At 55.0% G+C, this 23,425-nt stretch overlaps 2 protein-coding genes across 5 annotated transcripts; one reads left to right on the top strand and one right to left on the bottom strand.

The window, feature by feature from the left end:
- The first annotated feature begins 700 nt into the window (after positions 1–700).
- Positions 701–14,070, top strand: DOK4 (docking protein 4). 4 transcript variants are annotated; one of them, XM_081030500.1, is made up of 9 exons: positions 701–863; positions 6,141–6,401; positions 10,415–10,522; positions 10,681–10,795; positions 11,085–11,204; positions 11,295–11,484; positions 12,184–12,322; positions 12,503–12,626; positions 12,744–13,803. In XM_081030500.1, the coding sequence occupies exons 2-9, from the start codon at positions 6,336–6,338 to the stop codon at positions 12,860–12,862; spliced, it is 981 nt and encodes a 326-aa protein (XP_080886626.1). In that variant the 5' UTR covers positions 701–863; positions 6,141–6,335; the 3' UTR covers positions 12,863–13,803. The 4 variants fall into 4 exon arrangements, 3 of the variants coding, with proteins under 3 accessions (XP_080886626.1, XP_080886624.1, XP_080886625.1); XR_013992094.1 differs by lacking the exon at positions 701–863 and adding an exon at positions 13,964–14,070 and having other exon boundaries at positions 5,999–6,401; positions 12,744–12,994; XM_081030498.1 differs by having other exon boundaries at positions 753–863; positions 12,503–12,998.
- A 91-nt stretch (positions 14,071–14,161) lies between these two features.
- POLR2C (RNA polymerase II subunit C) lies at positions 14,162–23,377 on the bottom strand. Its single transcript, XM_081030511.1, has 9 exons — positions 21,899–23,377; positions 21,675–21,724; positions 19,473–19,541; positions 19,276–19,328; positions 16,839–16,967; positions 16,356–16,407; positions 15,962–16,130; positions 15,741–15,815; positions 14,162–15,182 (listed from the first exon to the last, which is right to left on the bottom strand). Exons 1-9 carry the CDS (start codon positions 21,982–21,984, stop codon positions 15,038–15,040), a joined length of 828 nt encoding a protein of 275 aa, XP_080886637.1. The 5' UTR covers positions 21,985–23,377; the 3' UTR covers positions 14,162–15,037.
- Positions 23,378–23,425: the final 48 nt, after the last annotated feature.

The following is a 23,425-nucleotide window of genomic DNA, read 5'->3' as shown; positions in this document are numbered from 1 at the left end:
CCATCCCTGCACAGCACAGCTGAGGAGGCCTGTGGTGTGATATTCCAGCAGGGCAGCGACCCAGCACCTGCAGGGCCTGAGGGGCGTGAAGTGACAGTGTGTGCTGGGAGTGACCAAGGGGAATGGGGTTTGGACGTGAAGGTAGTCAGTCTCAGGGCAACATAGAATGGAAATTCTGGATGTTTTGAGGATGGGGAGGCCAGGGGAGGGAAGGACAGGGTGGCCGACTGCTAGGGGAGCTGAACTCTGACATAGAGGCGCTACCACAGTGTGAGGGAGGGGGTGGGGTTGCTAAGGAAATCACTGGGGGTCCTGGGGAAGGCTGGACTGTGGGTCCCAGGCGTCCCGTAAGGGATGGGGCAGCAGTGTGTGTGTGTGTGTGTGTGTGTGTGTGTGTGTGTGTGTGTGTGTCCTGAAGAAGTTGGGGGGTTGAGATTGAGGACTGGGAGCTGATGTGGGGTTCAGCTTTCAGGGACTGACATGCGAGGTGAGATTGGGATTTGGGGCCCCGGGAAGGGCGGTGGGGCTGAGCCGGGGTAGGTACCAGAAGGGGCCGCCGAGGCGCCCTGGTGGAGATCGAGCGGCAGCGCGTGTCCCGCGGCTCGGAGGAATACGGCGGGGGCCGGCCGCCCCGGGGCCGCGCGGGCGGGGAGGGCGGGGCGGGGCGGGGTGGAAAGGGGCGCGCACCCCAGTCCCCGCCGGAGCCGGAGCCCGGCGGCCGCGCCTCCCTCGCCGTCCCCGCCCGGAGATCGGCGCCGCCGCCCCGCCGCCCCGCCGCCCCGGTCGGCCGCGCCGTGACGCCGACATGAGCCTGGCCCGCCGCCTGCCCAGCAAGCGCCCCCGACCCGGGCCGCGGCGCCCAGGTAACTAGGGGGCGCGAGGCGGGGAGGGGTCCTAGGCCGAGCCCGCGAGACCCTCGGCGACTCCAACCGGAGACCTCTCCAAGCCCCGCAGTCCTTCCCTTGGGGGAGTCCAGGGACCCGTCCCCCAAAGGTAGCCCACGCCCCTAAAACTGCCCTCTGAGCTCCGTCTCCCCCGTTTTCCTCTGCAGGGGAGCCTGTACCGGGGCCTGACCTCACTCCCACCCTACACATACCCACCAGAGGAGCCCAGGCCCCTGTGTTCCCTGTCCCTGGGCCCCCATCCTGAAGGGGCATAACCATCACAGCCCCCACTTTCCTGCTCTCTCAGCTCTCCCGATTTCCAGGAGACTGTTTTCTCTACCCCAGCTGCCCCCACTGCCCACCCCCACCGGCAAATGGTTTCCGCCCTACAACTTAAACTCATGGCCAACTGCCTCCTGTCCTTGAACCTTTCTTCCCTACCCTGGGGTACCGTCCACCTTCTCCCCCAGAGCCCCCAAGGCCCTGCCTCCAGTTAAATGCTTTCTGTCACCGCAGGGGGGCAGGAGTGCAGTCTGGGCACTCGGGTGATGTGGGGGCGGAAGAGGGCCTCTGTGCAGCCTGTCTGTCCCAAACCGCAGGTTCGCAGCAGTTGCCAGGACACTTTGATGGAGGGTTTGGGGCGGGCATAGAGGTCTAAAAGTCAAGGGCAGTGAGGGGCCTGGCAGGATCAGAGCAGCCCGTTCAAGGCTGGGCTTGTTTAGTGCATATTCTTTTCTTGCTCCTTTGAGAAGGATGTGGCTCCAGTGTAAGCCATTCCTATCCCCCACCCAGGACGGGTCCCAGGAGCTGTGTCCCCTCTTGCCCAGTTGCTTGCCTCTGTGTTCCTGGAAGCTGGCTACTTCTAGCCCTTTCTTCCTGGGCAGGGCAGCAGGGCTGGGCATGACCTCACCCAACAACCCTGGTCAAGGTGGAGCCTCCCAGCCAGGCTTGGACCAGTGTCAGCATTGCTCGCTCCCTCGAGGCAGCTCTGAACGAAGCTGTGGGTCTGGTGCCCGGGCTGGTTCTCCAGGAACAACAATGTGCCATGGGCCAGGACAGATAGCACTGGGAAAGCCCTGGGACCCGGGGCGCCCTGCCCACACCCCTCTGGAAGTTGAGCTGGTCCGGCCAGGTGGATGGATATTGGTGGTTGTGGGAGAAAGGATGAGGACAAATCCTGGAGAAAATAAGTTCTCAATCCCCAAATATCGCATGCCCACTCTGCGCTGGGCACCATTCCAGGTGTGGGGATGGAGCTGTTAGCTAGACAGACAAAGCCTCACATCAGGGAGCTGATATTCTAGGAGACAGTGAGCAACCAAACAGCAAGTGAACTGATGAAGGAACAAGAAAATCCTGTAGTGATGGCTGTGACGAAGACAGTGAAATGATGTGATAGGGGCTGACTGGTAGGGCTCCTTTGGCCAGGGTGGGCAGGGAAGGCCTCTCTGAGGTGACCATAAAGCTGAGACCTAAATGAAGCAGCAAAAGGAACCTTGGGACACACACCTGATGGAACAGTGTTGTACGTGGTCCTGTGTGGGAAGGAGTTAGACATGTTGCGAAAGAAGAAAGGCCAGGCCATACTGACCTGGGGGAGACGAGGCCAGAGGGCTGAGCGGCGACCAGGAGAGAGCAGAGGACAGTGGTGTGAAGGCACAGCACCGCTTCCCGGACTTAAGGGCCCAGGATACTGAGGCGGCTCAGATGTCCCCTCCTCCCACTGTCCCTCTCTGCCCTGTTTGGTATTTGATCTCTTTGCCACCCACCTTGGATGAGACCTGCAGTGTTTCAGGGGGTGGCTCCTTGTGGGGATTTGCATGGGGGGAGGTGGGCGTGGGGGGTGGGAGTGGTGAGGACCCCCTCCTGGTCCTGATAGCAATCACACTAGGGGAAAGAGGGCCCAACCACAGGTGACAGGAAATGTCCCTGGTGCTGGCTAGGATCCTGCCGATAGGATCTTCTGTGTGGGGTGGAGACAGTGAGACAACAGGGAGCCAGTGTCCAGGTAGGGCTGTCCCTGAAGCCCTGATAAGATCCGATCTGTCATGGGGTGGGGAGGCCCAGCCAGGCAGGCAGCCGCTCCTGCTCAGTCATTGGTTGCCAACAGCAGCAAGTAGCGTTTGTTCTGGAGCCAAAGCCTCCAGGCAGAATCCAGGTGCAGGGAGGGCGTGCTTAGGGTGGCTGCCCCATGGGGCAGGTGGGTCCCACCCCTCCCCTCTCCTAGGCACCAGGGAGTCCCCCTGCTCCCTCCCCACAGGACACCTGTCCTTCCTGGGGAGAGGAGTGGTTCAGTCCTGATGTCTCTGTGAAGTTCACAGGCATCTGGGCCAGGGCTGGTACTGTCTCTGGTTGAGCAGCCAGCTGTGTAGATGACAACCTGGGAGGAGAAATGGGGGGCCCTTGCCCCCTCTACAGTGTTGAGGGGGCTGCTGGGCATACTGCTGAATTTCTCTGGGTGCTCAGAGCTGAGATCAGGTCCTTTTGAATTAGTGGGGCCTCTTGCCTATTGCAGGCTCCTGAGAAGCAGAACTGGTGTCGGCTCAGGAGCCATGTGGAAAGTGGATGGGAGAGCTGGGGCTCCGTCAGCCCAATTTCTGGCCTGTTGAACCTGCTGTGCTCCACTCCTGTGTGCCCCATGGGGTCCACCCAGGCTCAACCTGGGGCCACCTCTCTAGCTTAACACAGTGTACTCCTTCTGGGGGCCGGGTTGGTTCTGAATCCTCCCGCCCCAACCAAACACCTGATCCCCTTGCCTCTCAAATTTGTGGTCTGTCCATTGGCCCTTTCCCCTCCCTCCCTACCTCCCTAACTCCCCTTTGCTGTACCATTTTGGGTCCCAGCCTGGGTCTTGCTCTTATAAACTTCATTAGGGGCGAAGTGTGGCCAGGACTTCCTGTGACATGGGGCCAGAGTGAGCTGCCAGGCCGTTTGCTGCCCAGGCTTCTCTTGGAAGGTTGTTATTCTGCTGGGTTATTTCTGTGGGGCTGATTTAGGGTCTGAGGGCTGGGGCAGGGTGTAGGCCTATGGATGGATATTGTGGGGGTGTTCCTGAGAGCTTGGTGGCCACAGTCACTGGGGCATGCCACTGAGCGGGTAACTGGTGGTTCCAGGAAGGAGAGGCCTGCGTTGGGCAGGTGGATCATGGTTGCAGTATGGTGGTTTTGCCGCCCTGGTCTGGGCAGCAGCTCTTGAAATAAAAACAGCCCTTGTTTTTGAGGCAGAAGCTCTGGTTCCAAAGTGGGCAGGCAGACGCCTCATAGATTTATTTCCTCATTCAAAATAAGGGAATTTACCTTTTTTTTTTTACTGATGGGGAAACTGAGGCACAGAGATGTTAAACGGTTTGCCCAAACCACCTGGCCAGCTGAATTCACATCCCCAGTTGTGTCCTATCCCGGGCTGCCTTGGATGAACTCTGGGGCCTCATGTTTTCTTGTAGGTGTATTCTGAAAGGGGTCTTTCATGCTGTGAACCCACAGCCAGTGGCCAGCCTGCTGTCTGTCATCTTGGAAGAGAGTTTTCTGGAGCTAGTCCTTGCCGTGCGGGCAAGGCAGCCCCAGGAGCAGGCAGTAGAGACAGCTGAGAAAATTTACCTATCTCTGACTTCCAGAGCCCAGGTGTGGCTGGGTTGTTGAGGAGACCCCAGACTTTACAGGAGGAAAGCAGACCACTAGTGTGTCCCACTTGGGAGGGTCTTGAATCCCGAGGGGCTGGGATAGAGGGAGTGAATGGGCAGGGAGGGGGCTGAGGGGGTGCTGAAGGGTGCAAGTCGGATAGGGAAGCATTACCCTCTCTGCCTCTCCTTGTTTGCATGTGCCCACTGGGGCACTCCCATCTGTTCCTTGTTAGGGATTCAACACACAGGCTTCCATGAGATTAATTAATGCCAAGCTGCTGGCAGATTCAACAGCATGCCTGCCCCAGGGCTCTGTCCTGGCAGTACAGATGCCCAGCTGACCCCAGAAATGCTCCTCCATTCCCATCCAGGGGCCCTGGAGACATGGTGGGGGGCATGTTGCTGGCACAGCCCCTCCCCTGAGCCTAGATGGCAGAAAGGGCTTAGATGGTGGCAGTCAGCCAGAGATGGCTGCAGGACATTCCACCCCCAGGCCTCCATCCATCACCCACTCCAGAACTTCTCATTTGTCCCTGTCTATGCCCCAGGATTGTTGTGTGACCTTACCCGGGCCACTTATCCTCTCTGGGCAACTTTCTTTTCCCACATGTAAATTGGGTGTTGGACTGGGTCATCACTGAGAGCCCCCCTGTTGATTCATTATCTGTCTTATCTGTTGATTCATTATCTGATTCTCAGTGGCCCCTGCTGGCACCCCCATTTCCGGCTCCATATTGACTTCCCCTTGGCGCTTCTCACTGTCATCTCACTAGCCTAGTTTTCCCTGTAATTAACTTCTGCCTGTACTCAGGACATAGGAACACTGCATAGCCTGGCTAGAGCCAGCACCCTCACAGACTAGCCCAGTCTTCCCAGTACCAGGCCCAGGGCGAGGGTTCTGCTTCCACAGTGGCCACCTCCAGCCGCCCGCACATTCCTCAGGCTTATCTGGGGGCCCACCCTGCTGGACTCTGCCCTCCCACCCAGGAAGCAACACCCAAAGGAAATGCTGAAAAGTCCCAGGGGTTGGGAGTAGGGCCTGAATGGGCTAGAGGTGAAGACCCTCAGCTTCCCGCCTGGGGCTGGAGAGAAGCAGGTATAGGATGGGGTGGGGCAGAGGGATTTGGGGGTCTGCCGAGACTGAGGAGGCACCTCGTCCTTCACTTCAGGGAACGTGGGGTTCACTCAGAAACCAGACTCTGTGCCATCTCCTGGGGAACCCCTCCATCTCGGGGGAGTGCTCTCCTGTGGGTCTCCTGCACTTGGAGGGACAGGTTGCCCTAAGTCTGCCCCAAGTCGTCCCAGTATATAGGGCAGGACAGCAGCTCCTCGCCACCTCTGCCTCTGCCTCTGCCCCCACCTCCGCCACAGAGCCAGCGCCAGTCCTCCCAGGAAGGGGTTAACTGCTAGCCCCAGCCGGGAGGGAGGGGACTGGGCTGGACCATTTTCCTCCTAGCTGCCTCCACCTCAGTTTTCCTGAATGGTTCTGTCGTCCAGGGGTGGGGAGGGAAGGGAAGGAAGAAGGGCGGGAGGGGGGAGGGAGGGAAGAGTGTGGGAAGAGGAAGGAAAAAAGAGCGAGACAGCCAGGAGAAGAGAAAGATGTCACTGTCTAATCTCCCTGTCATTTTTATTTCCAGCAGGCGCTGGGCGAAGGAGCTGCTAGAACAATGCTGAGGCGGGTGAGGTGAGGAGCCGCTGGGCGGAGTGCTGTGTGCGGAAACCCAGAAGGAGTGTCTCGAACAGGTGATCAGAGGAGCCGGAAACTGAGGCCACCTGGGCATTCCTCCCCTCGCCTTGGCCAGACCCGGCACCCAAGAGAAGGTGGGGAAACCATGGCGACCAATTTCAACGACATCGTCAAGCAAGGCTACGTGAAGATGAAGAGCAGGAAACTCGGGGTGAGCCACCCTGCAAGGGCCCTGCCCAGGGACAGGCTCGGAGAACTTGGTCTGGAACCTGGCGGGTCGGGGACACAGCTGCCGGCCTGGGCTCTGCATCCTGCATTTGTGGTCTCGAGGCTTCTGGCCAGCGGGCTACCCTGCATGTGCCTGGGCCCCACTCTGCCTGCTGCAGCCCCCGCCCTAACAGGACTGGCTGGCATCCCAGCGGCTGGGCCAGCGGTGGCAGCCGATGGGCAGGCAGCTCCCCCGCTATTGTTGAAGTTGTCGCCAGGGCAGCGGCAGGGGCCAGGAGCACTGGAAATGCCAGGCTGTGTCTTAGCTGAGACCAGCTTCTCACTTCCCCTCTCCGCCTTCCTGTTTCTCCCCTCCCCACTCCTGGCCTCTTTTAAGTGCCTCTTCTCCCCCTGCTTCCTATTGCTTTCTGTGTACAGGTATTTATTTAGTTATTTATCTTCGGTTGTTGCTTTTACCGGTAAAGAAGTGTTTGGAAAGGAGAGTCCGGTTGTGGCGGCCGGTGGTGGTGGTGTGAGAGGTGTACAGGCTGATGCTTATGTGGTTCCTGAATGAGAACTAGGGGCTTCTGGCTTTGGGACAGGCCACTTTCCTCCAAGTCGCTACCTCTGTGCTCAGTGCTTGGCCTGGAGCTGGGACTCAGAGGGTCCGTGGAGACGAAGCCTCAGACACACCTGGGTGTGCACCCTCTCCCACTCCCTACTGGTGTAGAACCCACCCCCACGCCAACCCCCCCACCAGAAGGCATGAGCAGGGGCCCCAGGGATCAACTGAATGACGTTGGTTGTCCAGGAGCTGCCCCTGTTTCTCTGCTGACCCTCCCCACCTCCAGTGAGGGATCTCGCAGCTGCCCCTCCCCAGTAGGAAGGAAACCCTGGTGACTGAGGTGACCCAAGCCTAGAGTTTTACTGTCTCTGGTCCCTCCCTTTCCCACTCCCCCATGGCCTTGATGGGATCAGACTGCTCAAGGCTGCCTGGCTCTCTGCCTGAGTGGGGTGGGGGAGGAGCTCCATACCAGCTCCCCTGCCTGGGTACTGGACAGAGCAGGACAGAGCAGAGGACAGAGCAGCTCTGGCTTTGGAGAGGGGCTGCCCCTCCTGCCTGACTGACTGCAAGGGTGTGTCTTTCCAGCAGGAGACATCAGCTGAGCAGGTGGGCATGTCTGCAGTCTTACCTGAATTTGGATTTGTTTCCCAGCCTGGGCCGCAGCCCAGGAGACTGGGCCCTGGTGGCTATTAGCCACTCTGTTCTTATCCTGAGAGAGGGATGGAGCTCACTTGGAGTACAGAACGAGGAGACAGGCTGAGGCTGAGGTGGGGAGGCCATTGGGTAGGGGCCCAGCTTCTAGTATGGCTCCTCAGTCCTGTGGGCCCTGACCTAACAGGTCCCCAGGGACCAACTGGGCTGAGGCCCTGTCCAGGACAAAGCCAACCCAGAACGCAAGCCACTTGGGGCAGCGACTGTGCTCAGTATCAGCCATGTTCCAGGAGACTGGGAACCCAAGGTGGGCACAGCCGGGAGAAGGGGTTGGGAGCTGGGGCGTGGCTAGGCTCAGTCTGAGGTGCTCCTCCACTTGGAATTCAGCTTACCCATGCAGACCTGATCTGAGGAGCTGTGGTCACCCCCAGGGCAGCCAGACATTCTTGTCTCAGCCCTGAGAGGTGACGGGGGGAGGAGCTGAAAGAGATCAGGAGCCCACCCTCCTACCTGCCAGAGCCTTCTTCCCGAGGCAGAGCAGAGCTGTGGCAGAGTTTCTGAGGCCTGATCAAAGACCTGTGAGAAGTGAGGAAGGTGGGCTCTTGAGCAGTGGCTCCCTGGGGCCGTGTGTGTGTGTGTGTGTGTGTGTGTGTGTCCGTGTGTCCCTGTAACCAGGCAACCAGGATGCTCAGGCCCCCAGGCCTTTTGCCCCTGATGCTGCAGGCTGCATGGAGCCCAGCCTGGCAGGGCATATCTGGGTCATGGACCCATTCATTCATTCACTGTCCCTTCGTTTGGTCATTCAGAGCTTGGTTAATGAGGCTACCAGAATGTGAGTAAGGATTCTGAGAATAAAATACTGTCTTTGCCCTAAAGGAGTTCCCCAGCTGAGAGCTGAGGCCTGCTATGGTATAGGTGGATAGGCCAGGGGCTGAGCCAGGATCATGGGTGCAGGGGCAGACATGCCTCCTAGGGTTCTAGACAGGAGCTAGAAATGGCATGGCTCTGGCTTCTTGGGAAGGGGGCTGCCTAGGTCCCCTGTACCCTGGGACTCTGCCTGCTGAGGACCTGGTGCTCGCATGGCAAAACAAGGCTGGAGAGCAGGCAGGGGCTTGGGGCTGTGGCCCAGAGGGCCCCTCATCTCTTCTGCTCTGGGCCACCCATCAGTCCCCGTTTGCCAGTGAGAGGAGCACCAGAGATTCCAGGAGAATGGGGTCCACTGGCTTCTAGAGTGCCCACTGAATGAGTAGGTACATCCCAGCCAGACTCTGGGCTGGAAGAGAGCTACAGGCAGTGGGGAGGGGGCCAAGGAAGGAAGAGTGAACAACCCAGGAAAGTGGCTGGGTCCACCCCTCAAGGCGTCTGACCAGCCAATTTGCCCCTTGCAGCCCTAGAAAATGGTCTGCTCCCTCCTCCCTGGCTCCTTGACCCTTGGGAGGAGCCCAAGAAGCTATAGAGAAACGGCTATTGTCAGTAGTTGGACAAGGAGGGAACCTTGGCAGGGAAGACTGTGCTTGGGGTAACCCCAAGAATCCCAGGTTCTGGGCTCTGCCCCTTTACCTCTGAGAGCCTCTGGTTTCCCAAATGGAACAGGGAACTAACCCTGATCCCCTTCACCCCAGCGTTGGTTAGAGAATGAAAAGAGTGAGTGAAAGCCCCTGGAGATGAGAAGGGATATTGCCCACATCAAGCCCTCCCGCAGCTCTGACAACAGGGGCTGTGGCAGGCTGGGGGCTGCCCAGGGCCTCATTCCTGTCCCTAGGACACTCCCTCTGTTGTGGCTGGTGTGGCTGGGCCCTTGGGCAGAATGTCGTGTGCAGTGGGCTCTGCATATTGACAGCCTGTTCTAAATACCACCTCTTACCATTTGTTAGCCATTACTCAACTTTTTGGTGCCTCAGTTTCCTTATCTATCAAGTCGAGATAATAGAATCGACTTCAAGAGGGACTCTGACTGTGTAGAGTGCTAACAAAAAGTACAAATACGAAGCACTCAGTAAATGTTGGCGACTTATATTACAGTTGACCCTTGAACAATGTGGGGGTTCGGGGAGCATACGCCTATCCCCTCCACGGGAGAAAATCTGTGTATAACTGCTGACTCTCCAGGTGCCCTTCAGTATCCACGGGAGATTGGATCCAGGATCCCTGCAGATACCAAAATCTACGGGTGCTCAAGTCCTTTATATAAAATGGCTTAGAACAGTGCCTACAGGCAGCCTTTTGATTGCCGCCCACAGACTGAAAATCCTGCAAAATCCGGGGATACAGAAGGTCGACTGTATATTTATTTTAAAAACTCCACGTATAAGTGGACCCTACTGGTTCAAACCTGTGTTGTTCAAGGGTCAACTGTACACTCCGAGCTGAGGGTAACTCAGAAGCGTACCCTTTGTGGAACAGCCTTTCAGAGCTGGCCAAGAAATGACTACCTTCTATAGGGTGTCGGAGGGGCAATAAAGTGAGGGAGGGGAGTTATCACTTTGTGAGGGGTGAAATGTCTAGTGCATTGTTTTGTACACCTGAAACTAATTTAAAAAAAAATTTGGTGGATTAAAGAATGTAGAACTTACACTGCACAGAAAAAAAGAAAAAGAAATGACTGCCTTTTCAATCTGGGGAGAGGGTCTCACCCCCAGGGCTGTGTCATGCTGTCAGCAGTCCCCAGGTTTTCTCCTGAGCTGGGGCTCCCGGGAAGGCTGTGTGGCACTGCCCCCCGCGGTAGGCAGGGGTAACTGCAGGGCCATGCTGCGTGGGAATGGTCCTGAGAAGTCTCACTCCCTTGTCATCTTGCTCCACAGATTTACCGCAGGTGCTGGCTGGTGTTCCGGAAATCCTCCAGCAAAGGGCCCCAGCGGCTGGAGAAGTATCCGGATGAGAAGTCCGTGTGCCTCCGAGGCTGCCCCAAGGTTAGGGGGCCTGGGCCCTAGCTCCCCTAAGCTGTGGGCAGTGATGATTCAAGAGTCCATCCAGAGGTTCAAGGGTACCCTCCAGGGGGTGGCTGAACTGTGGGGGATGCAAAGGGAGGTGCTCTGGTTGGCTGAGTCCCTTGTGGATGCTGTCCCAGGTGACCGAGATCAGCAACGTTAAGTGTGTCACGAGGCTCCCCAAGGAGACCAAGAGGCAGGCAGTGGCCATTATCTTCACTGATGACTCAGCCCGTACCTTCACCTGTGACTCAGGTGAGGCGCTGGGGCCGCAGACCTCCATCCAGCCTCCCTGGGCCAGTCATGTTCCAGTGGTCCAGTCAGGAGGCGGAGCACGGCTAGCCCTGGCTGGAATGATGGGTGAGGGTGAGGGTGGGGTTGCCTTTGAGGGAGCCGGCCCGCAGAATGAAGTGGGGCAGGCAGGCAGAATCCACTGGCCTTGCCCTCCCTGCCTTGCATGGTGGGGTAGCTCAGGCTGGGGAAGACGGGGTGGGCGGTTGGGGGACCCTGAGCGGGCAGCATGATGAGGTACCATTTTCTCCAGAGCTGGAGGCAGAGGAGTGGTACAAGACGCTGTCCGTGGAGTGTCTGGGGTCGCGGCTCAACGACATCAGTCTGGGAGAGCCAGACCTCCTGGCCCCAGGGGTGCAGTGTGAGCAGACAGGTGAGGCCTGGCCCTGGGGGGTGAGGGGGAGAGAGGGCAGGAGGCCCCGTGGGAAGCTCCAAGCCCACTCCAGATCTTCTCCCACTCCAGATCGCTTCAACGTCTTCCTGCTGCCCTGCCCCAACCTGGATGTGTATGGCGAGTGCAAGCTGCAGATCACCCACGAGAACATCTACCTCTGGGACATACACAACCCCCGCGTGAAGCTTGTCTCGTGGCCCCTTTGCTCATTGCGCCGCTATGGCCGGGATGCCACACGCTTTACCTTCGAGGCTGGCCGGTAGGACCCTCTTGCCTCCTCACCCTGTCCTACCATGGTCATGATGGTGGCTGCCATTCACTCTGTGGCAGGCATTGTGCTGGGAGCTTAAGTTAATGTATCAGCATAGCAATCCAAAAGGGAAGGTAATATTCCCATTTCACAGATGAAGAAATTGAGGCTTATGGAAGGCAGGTGAAGTGAAACTGTTTACCAAAAGTCAAACTGCTTGGGCTCAAAGCAAATGCTGGCACTGGCACTTACTAGCTCTGGGATTGTGGGCCCGAGTCTGTTTCCTCACGTGTTACATAGGGGATAAGAAACAGACCTAACCTCACGGGATTATGGTGAAGAGTGAAATCAACCATAGTGTGAACTCTGGAGCCAGCTTGCCTAGACTTGAATTCCGTGTAATCCCCTACGTAACCTTGGTGAGGTTACTTATCTTGTGATTGCCTCAGTTTCTTCATCTGTAAAGTGAGAAAACTAATAATGAGCAAACTGTAATAGTGCGTAGACCAGAAGGGGGTTGGGGGTGGAGAAAACTGAACGGGTTAATTCTTATAAAGCGTGTAGACCACCACCTGACACATGGAAAATGCCCAGCATGTTCAAGCTATGTGGTCAGACCCCTGGACAACAGCCCTGCCTGTTCCAAGAGGGCCTGGGGTATAGGAGAGCCCAACCACCACCTTGCCCTCCATGCCACTGTGTCCCCAGGATGTGTGACGCTGGGGAAGGGCTCTACACCTTCCAGACGCAGGAAGGGGAACAGATTTACCAGCGGGTCCACAGTGCCACCTTGGCCATCGCCGAACAGCACAAGCGGGTCCTGCTAGAAATGGAGAAGAACGTGAGGGTGAGGCAGTGGGCATCTCAGTCCAGGGTCCAGGGAGGCTGTGGGCGGGCGGGCCGAGAGCCTGGGGGTGCCAGCTGTCTCCACTTAGTGTCTAGAGGCAGGCAGGGTCTTGGGCTGGCTGCCTGGGGACAGGCCACTGCCCCCGGAGCTAATGGGCGGGCCCCCTTCTCTGCCCCACAGCTGCTGAACAAGGGCACAGAACATTACTCCTACCCCTGCACGCCCACCACCATGCTACCCCGCAGTGCCTACTGGCACCACATCACGGGCTCCCAGAATATTGCCGAGGCCTCCAGCTATGCCGGTGAGTCCCTGCAGGGCCCCCCACGCACCTGCCACGAGGCTCCGCGGAAGACGAGGCCTTCTGGGCAGAGGTCTTTGGACTTGGACCTGAGTCCTGAGCCTGCCTCTGTGTCCGCAGGTGAGGGGTACGGGGCAGCCCAGGCCAGCTCGGAAACAGACCTCCTCAACCGATTCATCCTGTTAAAGCCAAAGCCCCCCCAGGGGGACAGCAGCGAGGCCAAGACCCCGGGCCAGTGACGGCAGGGCTAGTGTGCACAGTGACTGTTGGGGCTGCCTGCGGCGTGCTGTGAACAGTCTTGAGGGGCTGCCGGCCCCTGGAGCAAGGGCCTGGACAAAGGGAGCAAGCTGTCCCTTCCTTGCCCCCCGACGGTAAGGCTGGACCAAGGCAAAGGGCTGGCCACACCACCTGAGCATGTGTGAGGGGCTGGAGCTGCCATGGGACTATATACTGTTAAGGATTTTAATATATACAGCTTATGACATATTCTGTATTAATAAATTTCCCCGTCCCTCCCTGCCACCACATACACATTTTTTAACCCCATGACCAGGCCACAGTCCAGGCTGGTTTTGAATGTGCCTGTCCTCCATGGCACAGCCCCCCTGCTGCCAGGACTTGCTTGAGCTGCCAGGGCCGAGGGAGACAATCAGCTGACTGCTGGCCTTTCCCAGGCAGCCCCAGGGCTAACACAGCAGGTGGCTTTCCAATTCCTCTGGGCCTAGAGTGGCACAGGAAGGATCTGAACTTATACTGTGCTACTTGGTAGCCTTGCACTTGGAGTTTTAAGCAGAGGTGATATCTGGTTGACACCTCAGGTGAAAATCTAGTTTGAAAAAGGAAATTTCTGCCCAGGTTCCTTCCTTCTTAGTAGGCTGAGGAGATACCCTGGGGGTAGGGGTGCTGGTAACCTCAGGCAGAGGATGGCAGCAGGATGGCCAGTCCCGAGCTGTTTCCTGACCCAGGACCAGGCCAGGAGGGAAGGCCGCGGCAGGACTGCTGTGGGGAGCACCCCTGCTGCCCTCCCACTGATCTGAGATGGGCAATGCCCCCCTTTGTGGGGCCCCTCTCCCTGTTTGGCCACCCAATGGCACTCAGAAACAGAGCCTTCCCCATTTCCTCCTCCCCACATGGTGCTGAGGCTCCCTGCTGACATGCAATTAAAGCAATTGATTTTCTAGTGCTGGTATTTATTGACTACCGGGCAGAAGGGCTATCTTTCTATTCACATCAAACCTTTGGTTGCTGTGGTTTGTTTTTATTTTTATTTTTTAATATGTTAGGGTTCTAATTTGTGGGAACAGACCTTGTTACCTTGTTGTAAATAACCACTATTCAAGTTGTGGCAGGAGGATGATAGAGGCCCCTCCAGAAGAGCCCTGGAGCCAGGGAGGTGGCCACAGCCAGCTCAGCTCTGAACTTGACCCAGGGAACAACAACCCAGAGAATAAGCTAGTCTGAAGAAGAGAGCCTGGCCCAAGGCCTCGGAGAGGAGGCAGAGCTGGCTGGCTCAACTAGTGGCACGATGACGCATGAAGGAGATTATGTTGTGCTCTTTATTGCCAAAAATAAAAACTTGTAAAAAGACAACTACTGTTAATCACTGAATATCCCTTCCTTTCTGTACTGGGTCTCTGGTTTTCCCCAGGCTCCTGTCAGGCTGCCTGATTAACTGCTTTGGGTATGTTCCTACTTGCAGGACTAAGGGGTCAAGGCCAGACCTTCATTAAGGCCCCTGCCCACCCCAAACTAAATAATTGGGCCACTGGCAGTAGTCATAACTGATGAGTAAATAATGAAATACAGGGTTTAGTGGGTTGGGAGACGGAGTGCAACCAGGGTCTAACACTGTTCTCAAAGGGTTCTCAGATTAGGAATACTTGGGAATTTGAGTCAAGTGACAGTAAGCTGGCCCTGGGCAGGGACTGGGTTTGTAGGCAGCCTGAATGGGGGTCCTAGCACTCAATCCCAACATCATAAACCTAGGGTATAACTGAAAATTCCAACTTTTGGACAGAAAGTAAAGAGGTGAAATGACCAAAAGAGGCAAGTCCAGCTCTGGGGTGCTCAACAGGGAAGCAGTATGGTCCCTACAGGCAGATTAGGAAATGGAGTAAGGGATGTCCTGGGGAGTGCTACTGGCAATTAGCAGGCAGGGCCAGGGGTGCTACATGTCCAGGAAAAGACTGCCTGGCCTCACATACCACTGGCACCCCTAATAACCTATCTGTGACTGAGCAAGGCTGGGATGGGCCTACCCTTCCCCACTGCTACCTTTCTAGTCCGTTCTGATGGCTTGCCAAGAAGCTGAAGCAACAGCTGTCCAGACCCCAGAAGCTAAAAGAGTCTCAGGAGAGACCTGAAACCCAGCTGCTGGCTCGGATCCCCTTTTTGCTAGAACAGGCGAGCTGCAGTTAGTTTATGGTGAGGACGTCACTCTGGATCTCGTGGCTTAACTGGGTCTGTAAATCACTCAGCTTCTTCTTCAATCCAGAGAGGGCTGAGAGGACGATGGTTTCAGGGCGCAGAGAGCCACAGGACTCCACGTTGTAGTAAAACCTGAGAAGCAGGAGTCCGGTGAGAGCCCTCCCTGAGGAGCTGGCTACCCCAAGCTTTGGCCATGGCCACCCTTCCTCCCTCCCTCCCGAGTCTTGATTTCTTTCCCACCGGGAACTCAACCTTGCCCCAGGGTTGACCTCCAATGTCTTTCAAACAGTGGTCCCAATGCACTTTACAGGACCTCACGGAGGCTTTGTGAAAACCTCAAAACAGGTCTGCGCGATGTACTCCACACCGAGGAGACAGTGTAAAACCAAGCAGGCAGGGTCGCACACTCCAGCATCTTGGTGTTCACCACTAGAAGACTAGTCAGTTTGTTCCTAGGTTGACGCCTTCTTTGGAGGTTGACATGCAGAATAGGAACAGCTTGGATAACTGGAGGCCCTCTTTCTAGTGACTAAAAGTGGGATCTGCCCTGGGACGTGCACACACCATGGGCTCAGCAGTTATTGGCCCCTCAGCTAGGACGGGAAGGAAAGGGCCTCCCTAACTCAGAGCCTGCGCCAAAACTGTACATTCTTACACACTTGACCTTCACATGCTGGAGCAGGGTCTTACCTCTCTGGCTTGCCATTGGGGTCATAGGGAGCCTGTGACTCATCCTCATCCAGTTCTGAGTACTCACTCTTTGGCCTAGAGTCAAACACAGGTCAGCACAGGGTTCTATGCTGCTTCCAGGATACCGTGTCCACACTGAGCCTGTCCCACCTCTGTCACCAGGAGCCACGTCCACCCTCACCCACCCTCACTGGCTGCCCTCACTCCCAGCTGCGGCCTACCATTCCTCTGGTTTGGGATACACTGTGTGCCTCAGGGCATTGTCGGGATCGTATTCAAAAGCCACCCCCGCGGTCGGGTTCCACTTGGCATGCTCCTTGCCAAAGCCCTTCTTGGCATAGGCGCGCAGTCTCAGCTCCTGGCTCTTTCTCAGCTTGACGATGAGGATATCTGCAGGGAGGGGCGGGAGTCAGTCAAGGGCCAAAGAGGCATGGTCGGTCCTCCAAGTTTTGGCCTGGAGTGCCACTGGAAGGCCATACACATCTGGAAAATGGGTCAAAGGCCGGCTGCCAGGGAGACAGGCAGCACGAGAGGCTGCGTCGCACCTCTGCCTCCCCGCTGGCCTGCAAAGCGGCAGGTTGGGCTGCCACGTGCACACTCACTCCAGTCCCTTACCATCCTGTTCCACGTAGTCATTGGGGTCATTATCTCGGTTCCGGGATGTCACCTGCAGGAGCCCAAACAGAGACATTGGTTAGCTGTTCACGTTCCCAGCCACTCCTCTGGCAACAACCTTCCAGCACTTCCGATCGCCACCTACCAACCAGGGATGGAATGCCTGGGAATGAGGGGGTAGGAGTGCCCACTGGGGCCCAGTCAGTGCTGGTGACTGTACTCCAAGCCCCACGTCACAGCTTTGGGACAGCCTTCTATCAAAACAGTACCATGGCCCTTTCAGGTGTCCTGGGGTGACAGAGGTCACATAGCACCAACAAGGCTCCTGTCCACCTTAGCACTTCCAAGCACCACGTTCAAGTTAAGGCAGAGGGTAACATGGGGAAGGTCAGTGTCTTAGAAGAATCCACCCCCATCTGGCCCACTTGGGCCAGAAGGTGAAGAACAAGGTCCTAGGCAGGAAAGGTGTTCTCAGACACTGACCGGAATGACACGGGGGCTGTTGGAGATGAGGTCTCGAGACGTGACGTGACGAGTTTGGTCTTCGTTGCACCGGACGTCGAGAGTGAACTCCACTGAGCACTCGGGGCAGAACTCCTCACACGTGCAGTCCTGAGGCGGAAAGAGAAGCAGGAGTGAATCTACGGAGAGATGGCGGATCCTGTGCTCCGTGCGTCTAACACCCAGTTCCTCAAATCTCTTCATCTGTAAAAAGGTTGGTCCGTCTCTTGTGAGCTGTGTCAATCCGGTACACCTTCTCTTGGGATGCTCGAAGGCAAGCACTTCCCAGTGTAGAGACCACCGTATAGGCCGACACCCACGCTTCCTTCCCACGCCCACCAGCGGCCAACCCCACTGCGAGACGCACGGCTAACATCTCAGCCTGGCCCTCCGAGCACTCTTCCTCAGAGAACCACGGCGGTAAGCTTTCATACTCTCATTCAGCTTGCCCAGGAACTTAGTGGACTAGCTCGGGAACGTAATCATCATTTAAAATAACACGAACCAGGGAACAATAGGAAAAAAGTACTCTTCAAGTTCTAGGTTACTGATCTTGTCTAAAAAAACCAAAACTTTCATGGAAAATTTCATACACTCACCACAGCTGAGAAGAGTGTAATAGACCGCCACCGTGTAACCATCACTTAGCTTCAACAATTATCAACAGTTTGCCATTGTTTAAGCAACTGATTCTTGAAACAGCCCACCCCCTGTTAGCAACTCTCTGCTACAGTTTAACTTCAGGCAGGAAGACAGTTGCTGGATTACAATCAAGCAAACTGTTCTCCCCTCTCACCAGTGAGGAAAATCCAACCAACTTTTGATGGTTTTGAGGTGATGAGGGAGAACTACAGGCCACACCTGGCCAGTCCGCAGCCACACACAGGTGAGGCGGGAAGGCAACTTAGACCTCAGAGACTGAATCATTCTTAGAAATTTGAAATGAGAGAATCGAAACATAATGGAAGATACTCAACCTCAAAAAAAAAAAAATCAAAGTATAATGAAAGGAGTCTGCTTGAGAGTAAAAGAGACTAAAGAGGTATAATGGCCAAATGCAATATATAAAAATCTTGGCTGGATCACAAACAAACAAACAAAAAAAAACAATAAAGGACATTTGGGGAACAACTAGGAATATCTGAATATGAACTGTACGTAGATATTACAAATTAGTGCTAATTTTCTTAGGCATGATAATGGGGTTACATAGGAAAATATCCTTATTCTTAGGATATGCGTGCTGAAGTGGGTAGGGGAGAAGTATCATGGTACCTACAACTTTCTTTCAAATGGTTCAGCAAAAATAACATATATATCAAAAACAAAGCAAATGTAGCAAAATATTAACAACTGGTAACTAAAGGGGAAAAGTAAAGCAAATCGGTATTTATTATTCTATTTAAACTTTTCTGTAGATTTTCGGGGGGAAAAAAAAGACCATACCATCTTTCAGTAAATATAATACTAGAAAAAAATTTAATAGAAGGGATTGCTGGGAAATAGGTCATGCATATCTTTATGCAAGGTATTGCCAAACTGCGCTTCAATTGGTTGTACACCTGTCCCCACCAATATCTGTACTTTATTTCTTAGCAACAAAAATCTGGAGATGTGAAACAAATAAGACAAAATGTTAAAACGAGACAAGTTGTTTGGTGGAAGCAGAGTATCTGTTATATTAGCTCCACACGGTGCTGTGTGCTTAAGTATATCTTTTAAAAAATACATATATATTTACAAGACATATCTATTTAGCCACCACAGAAATGACAGGCCCTTGGGAATTAGAAGGTGGGCTGATTCAGGATCACCCAAAGCCATCAAGAGGGAATAGTCTCGAGCTATTCTCTAATACAGTCCTGGTGAACAGATGCAGGTAACCTAATCCTATCCGGTGCTCTCGCTAGTCCCAGGCTAGTTATCCAAGAGGAAACGCGGCCCGAAAGGCAAGGAGCCACGTTTTACAGATCTGGCAGACACCAGCACTCCCATCCCTCAGGGGCTGCTCTGTGGGGCAGTCCCACTCCCTCTCCTCGTCCGCGCCCCTGTACCCCAAACTCCTATTGACTCCCTTTAGCCTCCTAGGCTCGTCACTGGGCAGAGATGCTCTGGAAAGCAGGGTCTGAACAGGTCAGACTCTGAAAAGAAACAACACGCACCCCACCCGTTCGGTATAAATGGGCATGCTGGTATATACCCCGTGCTCCTGTGTGACGGGCTAGACTCGGATGCCCTGTGAGCCTAATGGATCTGAGGCTCATCAGAACCAAGGACTAACGCCTGCCCTGGACTCTACACAACACCTCCATGCTGTCTTTCTAAAGGCTAGAAGCAAAATCTGTGTCAGGAAAACCCTTCTGAGAACCGAAGGCCCCCGCCTCCCCAGTCCCACATGCTTCCCAAGCACCCAGCGTACCCGGGAGTACTGAAGCTTATCCACGATGTCGTCACTAGTGAGGGGGATTAATCCTGGAAGACACAGAAACGTGCTTTGAAGAAGGCCTGTGGCCAAGCCAAAGGGAGAACCTACAAGTCCCCTTGGGAGCCAAGAGGCTTCCTCTCTGACACCAGGCACAGCCTCCTCCCTTTCACCTTCCAACCCCCAGCACTCACCAAGTCTGTGCGCGATGAATTCGTCATGAAGGACTGAAGAATTGGCATCAATTTGAACCCAGTCGATAGCTGAAAAATGACGGCAGCAGACATTCAGCTTAGCCACCAAATTCACCTAAAGACTTAGAGCAGTGGTTCACACCACGTACCTACGTTCCTACTCAGGCAGGTTTAATGAAGAGGGGTCCCCAAACCGCACAGAAAAACTGACTTAGAGCTGAGTTTCTCAGAACTGAATATTTCCACGAGAAGCACTTACCTGCTATTCATGCCAACACCAAATCCAAGAACACAAACTATTTGGGTACTTAAAAGTTACGGAAAACCTCACACAGGTAACACAGACTTCTGGTCCACATCTCATTGTATGATATGATGACCAGATTACCCAATTTAACACTTTATTATCACTCAATCAACGTCTACAGAATTGCTTTCATGGACAAGACATACTAAGTATAAAACCCAGTCCCTACCAGCAACGAGCTAATAAGAGAGGAAGGAGTCTATGCTCATACACACTTGCCTTAAACACACATTCATTCATAAACATCTGCATGTAAACAAATTCATAAAGCAAATGGCACTGGAGCCCAACTGCCAAATGACACTAGGAACAGAGGTCAGAAGAGAACTGGACAAAGCCAGGCCCCAATGCTGTGCTGACCTGTGTTTGACTCTAGGCCATGGATGAGGAAGAGTCACAGGCTCCCCAGGACTCCAACAGCAAGCTAGAGAGGTGAGACCCTGGCCCAGCATGTGTAGGTCAAGTGTGTAAGAATGTACAGTTTTGGTGCAGGCTCTGAGTTAGGGAGGCCCTTTCCTTCATGTCCTAGCTGAGGGGCCCATAAATGCTGAACCCATGGTGTGTGCACATTCTAGGGCAGATCTACGCTTCCTATTGCTTCCCCCACCCAAGTGAAATAAGAGCCATGAGCCAAGCTTTTCTGCCTCTGCCCCTTTACTCCTCCGGCCCCTGCCCCTGGCATGCCCTTACCCGCTCCTGTGCAGGTTAAAATCCTCTGAGCCTCCCAGAAGCCAAACCTTGCCTTCCCTCCACGATATATGTATGATCACTCCGTCCCTGTAAGCTCCTCCCTCACAACATTCTGCCCAGATTTCTCTTAAGACACTTGTCATATTGTACCTTGTGCTATATTTGCTTATGTGTTGTCTCTACCTCAAGCTTCAAAAAATTCTTTGGAGCTGGGTCTCCGGATGTCTTAACTTTTGCATTCCTAGCTGTGACCTGGAATGCAGCAGGTTCTCAATTATTGTTTGCAGAACTGAATTTGTGGGAAAAGTGGCAGCATTTGGACTCAGAATGTTAGGGCTGCAACATAAAGTGCAACCCCTTCATTTCTGATTAGGTGAGTAGGTAGAGGGAGGACCGGTACGCCAGGCTCTGAGCTGAAGTGACGGCGGTGGGAGCCGTGGGTAAAGCACCACGTTCTCTTGTTCAGCAATCACGTGGCCTGCTTCTCTCCTTAGGGGTCTGCAGTCTCCAGGCAGCAGCTCTGACCCACAGCACACAGATCCTCCCTCCGCTCGGCGCCAACAACACTGAAGCTCTGCCTCTCGCTTCTCCTGAAATCCTGACCCACGAGTGCTGCCTTGCATCGTCAGTGTCTGTGGCTTCATCTTTCCCCGCCACTTCACCATGGGGTCCACGAGGGCCAGAGCTCTGGCCGGCACAGTGCTGCACTCCCAGGGCCCAGCACCACGGCCTTGCATGTGTAGGGTCCACAAATGCAGCTGAAGGAACCTGCCAGCTCCGAACACACACGAAACGCCAGGCGCCGAAGGAGACAACCTCCCTTAAGCCTTGGTATCACCAAGACCCCAGATACGACTACGAGGGTCCGAATGCGGCAGAGGCAACTGCAGCCCACGGCGCAGTGACTTGCCCGTGTCACAGAGCAGCAAGGGACAACAGTATGGGAAGCCACGTTCGCAGACACCCGCACCCACGCTTCACCAACGCAGACGTGGGAGTCAGGGAACCCGAGTGGCCGTGACAGCCGGGGAGGTGGTCGGAGCGGCGTGGGCGTGGGCCAGGGCGCAGGGGCCCATGGAGTCCGCGGAACTGCTGTTCTCGCCCCCCCACGCCGGCCCACGCCCAGGACCCGAGCCCCAGGCGTGCGTGTGTCGGGGGGCGAGGAACGACTCGTGGCCCGGCAACGGGGCGGCGGCGGCGCTTACCTATTATGGGCACCTCCGCGATGAAGACCCTCCGAATAGAATTGGCCACCCTGAGGGACGAAAAGCAAGCGGCGTGAGGAGCCTGCAGCCTCAAAAGGCCAGTCCCGCGACCCGCGGTTCCCAAAGTGAAGCCCTGGCACGCGTGGGCCAGCGGACACGACCCTCCGCCCCGCCCGCGCTTCAGCCCCGGCGCTCGAGTCGCCGGCTTCCCTCAGCGGACTTACGCCAGGTCCGTATTCTCGATGATAAACTTGACATTCTCGTCGGTGAGCTCCGTGATCCGCACGGTGGGCTGATTGGCGTACGGCATCGCGCCCCGCCGACCGGCTGGTCTCCGGCGTCAGCCGCACAGCGCGCAGCCGCACAGCGCGCAGCCGCACCGGAAGTCACCGGAAGTCGGTCGGCGCGGCCTCCGCCGCCCCCGCGGAGACACGCTCACAGCGCCACCTGCTGCTCGGAGGCCAGCGCGGCTCCGGGCCCGCCCTTTGCTGCCCACCACCTGGTTTGAACGCACCAGGTTCAATCATTTCCGAAGGCGATTTGGCAAAACGTGCATCCACCCTTGACTCAACAAAATAACACTTCCAGGAATTCATACTGCCGAAACACTGGCAGTTGTAAGCTAAGATACATGTACAGGGACGATCTCTGCAGCAGTTCTAACAGCACAACATAAAACCAATTGTCCATTGACAGAAAACTGGTGAAATATACAAACATAGGAATACTATGCGGTACGTCTTTAAAAAGAATAGTTTGTACTTTTACGGAAAAACAAAGTATACTTTAGCAAAGTATCCTTGAACGGTAGGTATGGACCCTTTCCCTTCCATCAAGCCTGGATCACGCACTGGAGCAGGAAGATACAATGCCCTTCAATGCACCCTCACAGCTCTGTGTAGTTGCAGTGGGTGGCTGGGTGGGTGGCTCTTCATCTCTGCCTTCCCAGTGCCTGCCAGCGTTCATCTCATTGGGTGAATGCTCGATAAAGAACATTCTCTGTAAATTAAGAATTAAGGTTGTCTGCTGAATGAGAAAGGGATGCTATGAAGGATAAAGCAGAGAATGGAATGAAATTGGGAATAGCTACTGCAGAGAACCTGACAAGGTATTGAGATGAAGAACTAGAGAGCTGTTGAAAAGGGCCAATGGAAGACCCGTAAGAGACTGGAAATTCCTATTAGCTTGTGACTTCCCCCACCAATATTCAGTCTACTTAGGTAGAAGGCAGTAAAGCCGAAGACAGACGTCATGGACTGAATGATGTCCCCCCAAAATGTTGAAGCCCTAACTCCTAATGTAATAGTATTTGGAGATGGGGGTGTTTGGGAGTTCTTGAGGATTAGTGCCCTTATAAAATAGGAAGAAACACCAGTACTCTTTCTCTGACACATTAGAACATAGGGAGAAGGCAGCCATCTGCAAGTCAGGAAAAAAGCCCTTACCAGGAACCAAATTGGCCAGCACCTGGAATAGTCTTCTCAGGCTCCAGAACTGGGAGGAATAAATGTCTGTTGATTAAGCCACCCGGTCTGTGGTATTTTGTTACAGCAGCCTGAGCAGACTAATACAAGAGTTAACCAGATTTGCAAAGGGAGCCCAGGCAGTGTAGAGGCCAAGAGAATTATTACAGCTAAAGAATGTATCACTGAAATGGTTAGCAACAGACAACAGCAGCCAAAGGAGCTATTGGTGAGAGTGAAAGCCCGTCACATTTTACTGATGGGAAGCCTGGGTCCAGAGATGCACAG

This window comes from Rhinolophus hipposideros (assembly GCF_964194185.1).
Source record: "Rhinolophus hipposideros genome assembly, chromosome: 21".
Lineage (NCBI taxonomy): Eukaryota > Metazoa > Chordata > Mammalia > Chiroptera > Rhinolophidae > Rhinolophus > Rhinolophus hipposideros.
Note: the sequence above shows the minus strand (reverse complement) of the source record. Positions and strands in the feature narration are given on the sequence as shown.